The sequence below is a fragment of the Neovison vison genome, chromosome 13 (assembly GCF_020171115.1).
Source record: "Neovison vison isolate M4711 chromosome 13, ASM_NN_V1, whole genome shotgun sequence".
In the NCBI taxonomy this organism is placed as follows: Eukaryota; Metazoa; Chordata; class Mammalia; order Carnivora; family Mustelidae; genus Neogale; species Neogale vison.
Window position 1 is genome coordinate 106,546,764 of NC_058103.1, and position 6,752 is coordinate 106,553,515.

General features: G+C 49.2%; 1 protein-coding gene across 1 annotated transcript in view; it reads left to right on the forward strand.

Annotated features, from left to right (window-relative positions):
- The window catches only part of ANKDD1A (ankyrin repeat and death domain containing 1A), a 43,654-nt gene extending 40,939 nt beyond the window's left edge, over window positions 1-2,715 (forward strand). The window contains exons 14-15 of the mRNA XM_044229581.1: window positions 745-876; window positions 1,794-2,715. Of these exons, the coding sequence (XP_044085516.1) occupies window positions 745-876; window positions 1,794-1,855 (194 nt within the window). The 3' untranslated portion in view covers window positions 1,856-2,715. The remainder of the gene's footprint in view (window positions 1-744; window positions 877-1,793) is intronic.
- Window positions 2,716-6,752: the final 4,037 nt, after the last annotated feature.

Consider the following 6,752-nt stretch of genomic DNA (forward strand, 5'->3'; position numbering starts at 1 on the left):
CTGATGGCCCAGAGGGGGCCAGAAAGTCTGAGCACGCGGGGGACTGACCTGGCCCCAGTGGCTGGGAGAGGAGGCCTACCTAGTCACAGAGTGGAGTAAAAAGCTCACCCAATCCTCCCACACCGCAGAGTGTGGACAGTTATTTTCAAACGTGGTCGTACATTGGAATTACCTGGGAAGGCTTAACACCACTCACTGCTCAAGCTGCACCCAGACCTAAGTAGGTTGGAATCTCTTGGGGTAGGTGGGTGGGGAATGGCACCCAGGTGTCAGTATTTTTTGGAAGCCTTCCTGGGGGTTTCCAGCTGAGAACCACTGGTGTGGAGGAAAGAACATGGCCACCTCTGTCTTGCACTAAGCGGTTTTCTCATCTGTAAAATAGGACCACTGGCGGGCAAGGCACAGGTTACTGTGAGTAGCCAGAGAAGCAGGAATAGTCCTGTGCATCATGGGATCACAACAAGGAGTGCCAAATCTGTCTTCAGAGCGACACCAACATGATACATGGTGGACGCTCAGGAGAAAGCCTGCAGCTGGGGAAGTTCTAGAGTCCTCAACACAAAACCTCCGCCCCCACCCCCTCTGAGCCTATCCTGCCCCTCCTCTCCCCATCTCTGGGCTGAGCTCCACTGGAGCTTAGAGAAGGGCCTGGCTCTCTCCTACCTGGTATGTGCAGGAGGTGGTGCAGGGCAGCCAAGGTGGGGCTTGGTTGGCTCATTCTCTTTCTCCCCTCATGGTCGTCAGGCACCAAGAGCTACCAGGAGCACGGCCACCGGATGCTACTCATCTGGCTGCATGGCGTGGCCACCGCCGGTGAGAATCCTGGCAAAGCGCTGTTTGAAGGCCTCGTGGCCATTGGCAGGAGGAACCTGGCTGGTAAGTGTCCCTAGCTCTGGGCAGCACTACCCCCCCAGAATGTGACAGAGCCCCCGGAGGTCTGCTCAGACCACAGTGCAGGGGTGCTGGCTCTGAACCTTCCGGATTCCTGGTCCTAGCCTTGTCCACTGGAATTCAGGCAGAGCCCTGGGCAAACCAGTGCCTCCCAGGCCCGTCTCCCCATCCGCGCCGTCAGCGTGCTGGCTCAATTCATGCCTGCAACCTTCACAGTCACAAACCCACCGATGCTATCATCTCTTCCTCTCTGGCCCTCTGTACTTTGATTTTTTTTTTTCTTTCTAATTTGGAATAAGGCTGGAACAGCCTGCAGACCTCTTTCACAAACAGTAAGACATATGGGCCAGAACTGGCTTAAAAGAAGTTCCAACAGTCGATCTGGTCAAATAAATAAAATTTCTGAGACCATCACAACCTTTGGAGCCTGTCCATTCTACATGCCTGGTTTGAGATTCTGAGCACCCTGTGGAACTATCAGGCAAGCAAGATAGAACATTCAGTACTAAAAACAAAATCAGCTCACAATGAAAGAGCTGTAAATACCGTAACGGCCGCTGGTGTGGTGCACTTTGGGGCAACTCTAGGACGGGGTATCAGGCAGTCAGCAGTAGTAATGAAGGCAGTTAACAGTGAAAACAGGGCTGGCATGTCCTAGAGAGGAGAAAGGAGAGCCCCCTGTGTGGTGGGTAACTCACAGCAGCTGTGGGCAAGGTGGAAAAACAATCATGGCCTGGGGTGTCGGGGGGAGAGGAGTTAGGGATGACTTTTTCTTTTTCCAAAATGTTCTTAAATATCTATCTTCTTTTAGCACAAACACTGGCAGGCAATTAAAACATAAAACTAGCCCTCTGAGGCAGCGCGTAGGCAACATGAAGCAATAGGATTCCTCTCTCTTGCAGAAAGCATCAGGAAGAAAGCAAATGCTGACCTGGGGGCCCCCAGCAGGTGCACGGCCATGTAACTGGAGGGGCCAGACTTTCAGGGGTATGGGGCCTCAGAATGGGAGCCACTGAACAGAAGAGGACCACCACGAGGGCTTTAAAAAAAGAAAAAAAATCACAGTTAACAGACCTCCAGCTGCTTGTACTGAACCGCACAGCCGAGCAGGAGCAGCGGGCATGGCTTGTAATCTTTCACGAGGGCTGGTCCGGGGCCAGCTTGGGTTCTGCAGGTAATCTCTTCCCACAGGTATGGTTCTTTACAGCTCTTGGAGCCTCACAGCAGTCTCCTGAGATGCAAGGGGCATCTTTTCAGAGAGGACACTAAGGCCCCAGATGGATAAAGCAGCTAGCCCAGCTGTTGAGGTCGGGGGCCAAACCCCGCATTCCTGTCTCTCCAACCATCACAAAATGGACTGCCCTTCGCTCATTCATTGGCTTTTCATGAACACCACGCTTACTCCACATCTCTGTTTCTATCGTCCCCAATCGTGTTCCAGGAGGCACACGCTCTTTTTTTGTTTTAGAGGTTTTTTTTTCATTTAAAATTTTTATTTTGAAATCCTTTCAGACCTAACAAAAAACACTGCAGAACCAGTAACAAAGAATTTCGGAAAACACTTCACAATGCAGCTTCCCCAAATGTTAACATCTTAATCACAGCATAATTTTCAAAACCAGAAAGTGAACACTGATACCACACTCTTCACTCCTCCTCAGACCTGATTCCCATTTTGTCAGTTGAGCCGTTTGTGTCTTTTTCTGGACCAGGATCCAGTCCAGGAACACGCCTTACATCAAGTTGTTGTTGTAAGGACCTATTTAGCCAGAGTGACTCCATCTTGGTGAAAAGCCATTTTGTTGTTTGTACAGTAAAACTTAAACTGACCCTGCCCCCTCTCCCCCAGAGAAACTTACTTAGAAGCAAGTCTGGGAAACCAGTAAAATATGGTCAGCTAGTTCCTAATAACAGAGCCCAGAATACAAGGCCAGGTTGGCCGGTTCCTGATAACAGAACCCAGAATACAAGGACGAGTTGTAAGGTGGAGACATCCAATCAGTAAGAAACACACATACTTTTTCCCTAACCACCAAAGAATGTAAACCCCGCCACTTGGGTGCCAACCTTGAGCACCAATTCTGACCAGAGTAATAGGTTAGTTCAAACAGCTACTATAGGGTAAATTGCAATTCAATTGGCCACGTGCGTGTGACCTAACATGAGTACAATCTCATTGGCCACCTATGTGTGGCCAGACTTTTGCTCTATAAAAGGTAGTCTGGGGGGTGCCTGGGTGGCCTCTGCCTTTGGCTCAGGTCATGATCCCAGGGTCCTGGGATTGAGCCCCACACGGGGCTTTCTGCTCAGCGGGGAGCCTGCTTCTCCCTTTCTATCTGCCTGCTTCTCTGCCTACTTCTGCCTACTTGTGATTTCTCTCTCTGTCAAATAAAATAAAATAAATATATATATATATATTTAAAAAAAAAAAAAAGGTAGTCTGTAAGATGGGGAGGGGTCGCCCTCTTCGGAGGCGGCCCTGACTGGTCAGTCAATTCATGAGCCTGTAAGCTGGGGGTGGTCACTCTATTCAGAGACGGCCCTGACCATCTGACTTCTAATGCTTAGCACAGAATAGAGCTTTGCGTAACTTTCACCTTGTCTGTCTCGTTCCGCTGACCAATCAGTCTAATTTCTAATACTTATCATAAAATAAAGCTTTAAATAACTTTCACTTTGTCTCAGTCTCGTTTTGCTTAATAACGGACCTAACAGTTGTCTTAGTTTTACTAGCCCTATCTACGGAGATAGGGCTTCTCTCTGGAGAAGCAAGGTCTAACAGAACTTTCTGGGGTGACGGGAATGTTCCAGATCTGGGCTATTCAATGTTTACTCCTAACCAGCCACATGTGGCCGCTGGGTACTTGAAGTGTGGCTAGTGGGCCTGAGGAACCGAATGTGTAGTTTAATTTTAATGATCAGCAATTTAAATAGGCCTCTGTGGCAAGGGACAAGCATACTGGGTGGCCCAGCTGGTCTGGAGCTTTGCTCTCGGGTGCCAGGCCAGCACAGGCTGCCCTGTGGCTCGGCCACACTGGTGAGAGTGGGGCACCCCAAAGATTCGACTCAGGAAGCCTCCCCAGGGTTTCACAGGTGTGGGGAATTATCTGCGCAGGGCAATAGCTTGGAAGTTTTGCCTCCAAGCACTTTCTAACTGGAGCTCTCTCACATGTGGCACAGCTCGCTGAGGCCAGTTTAGGAGCCCACGTCTAAGAAAAACTCCCCACAGATCTACCCGCTGGGCCTGAGTCCTGGGGAGGGGGCAGGATAAAAGCTGTTAGAGCTGAAAGGGGCTTCAGGCGTCACACAGGGCCAGTGGGAATTCCCGGTAGTACAATCCTCTGAAAGGCAGCTGCCATTCTATCTGCCCAAATGACAAATGCATTTGCCCTCTGACCCAGCAATCCCACCAGGAGGAATTTATCCTACAGATAAACCTGCAAACACTATACTAACACAAATGGGAAAAAATGTAGCAGAAACTGTGCTGTGCAGAGGGGTGCATCAGAACTCTGTGCTTTCTGCTCAGTTTTTTTTTTAAACTGTTCCTATTAATAATTTTTAAAAACCACCTAGAACTTATGAAAAGCAAGAAAAGGCAGCTTTGAAACCAACCTGTTTCACATGCAGTAACCTGTAGGCCTGAGGTTTCAGCGTTCACAGCCAGATTCAGACCACCCCCCTCCACAGCACGCAGACCTCCGTGCCCTTCCTCTGCATATGTTGTGGTTTTGTCCTTTTGTTTTTCATTTTCTTAAGTAGGCTCTACGCCTACAGTGGGGCTTGAACTCATGACCCTGAGATCAAGACCTTGGTTGAGATCAAAAGTCGGAGGCGCAACTGACTGAGCCATCCAGGCGCCCCCGGCATGTACTTTGTCGAGGGGGAAGAACCTTCTCTTCCATTTATTCCATTTAGGAAATGTATTTGTACCACATGGGACTTAGACCATTTATGTGGATGAATACTGCAAAATGAATTTTTTATTTTTTCAAGACAAAAAAGCAAGTTCTTAAGTAAAATTGAAATGTTGAAATTCATCTTTCACATTCAAGATCTGTTTCTTTCGTTTGGGAGACATATGGCAAAATTTCAAGTCAGACAAGCTGTTATGGATTGGTTCTGTATAACCATACCACTCAACTCACCATGGCCGGTCAGTATTTATTGAGTGTCTTCTGTGCCAGATGGTTTGCTGGGAGTCAGGATGCAGAGCGGAGTAGCCACAGTTCCTGCGCTCTGGAAGCTTGTGATGTGCAGCGGGAGTGTGGGGGGCAGGGGGAGCTGGAATACCAATAAGGTACCATCATGTGGTTGGTGTGATGATGGGTGTGTTCAGAGAACGACGGATTTGTTCTTCCTCGGGAAAGGTAAAGAGGAAGGGGAGGAAGGTCCAAGAAGCTCACAAAGACGACAGAAATGGGGAAAGCACATTCCAAGCGAGAAGCACAGTCTGTGCAATGGTATGGTGGTGAGGGGATGTATCTATTTGGGGAGTGGTGTCGTTGGGACACCGGAAGCATGGAAGGAGGAGGAGAGATGAGCTGGAGGGGCAGGAGGGCCCCCGCTCTTTCAGGCTTTGAAGAGACTATTCCAGTGGGGACTCCTAGCTCCAGAGACCCCTACACAGTCCACTGGTGCTTGGTCAGGCCTGTGTCATAGCTCAGCTTCTTCTGTACCCAATCTGCTTCCTGCCACAACTTTCTTTTGATCCTAAATAACCACCTTGCTCCCAAAGCTTCATCTCAGTATCTGCTTCAGCCTGAGATATGGGGATATGGGTGGGGTCCAAGATGGCTGAGTTTCTAGCTGGGGAACCTGAGGAAAAGCTATACTGGGAATGGAGCTGATGGTTTAGGAGAGAAGGGGCAGGTCTGGGCAGTGGGGACATGGGTGTGCCTGTAGAAGTCTGGCCTGATAGGCCTGTTAGGCATTCAAGGGCAGCTCAGAATCAGTCGGGGCTGGAAATGGCAGTCATCAGGGCATCGAGCCATGGAGTAGTTAAAGCTTTCCGGGGGAAGTGGCTCACACAGGGAGAATTCAAACAGAAAGCAGAGGGCAGTCCCACAGTTCACTGCTGTGCCAGATGAGGAAGGGGCTGCTGACCACGTGTAGCCTGGCCCTGCCCACAGCTCCCTATTGACTGAGAAATAGCCTCAGATGCTAACAGTTAAAAACATTAAGCTCTACCTTCATGGCTTCCAGATGTTTCCATAACTCCTGACTGTTCTCAAGTCACAGGGCAGTCAGAGCAGATACTATGTGGAAAGATCACTGCTTTTAGGGACAGTCAGACCCAAGTTGGTATCCCAGCTCTGCCCTTCCCATCTTGGCCGCTCCCAGTCTCCATGATCTCATCTGTAGTATCAGTTTCATCAAGGTTGTGGTAGAGATGAAATCAGAAATAGTATGGCTAACTCAATGTTCTGAAAACTTAAAGGGAAAGAAGCACCGATGCTGATATTTTGGTCTAAATTATACCCCAGAGAAACCAAAGAGTTGATGAGGGTAAGATTTAAAAAAACAAATTTGAGAACTCTCGTTAATAAACGGGAAGGTAAAAATAAGAGTTATCGTCACTGCTCTGCGCCCTCTGATAGCACAGCGTGTCTCAGTGGGGATCAGGACTGGCAGCTGAACCAGCCGTGGGATTCCCCAGTGACTGAAGCTGGCTGACCCCACCCAGTCATCTTCACCACAACTCAGGACAACCAGGTTACGTGCCTCCCGAAGTGACACCATGGGAAGCTCAAGCTCTGCCTACGAAGAAGTGTTCCTGCCCAGAAGACTGAATCTGAACCTGAATGATCCTTTAAATGTAACTGCCAGTTTAGGGCAAATACCAGGGACATAGAAACAAG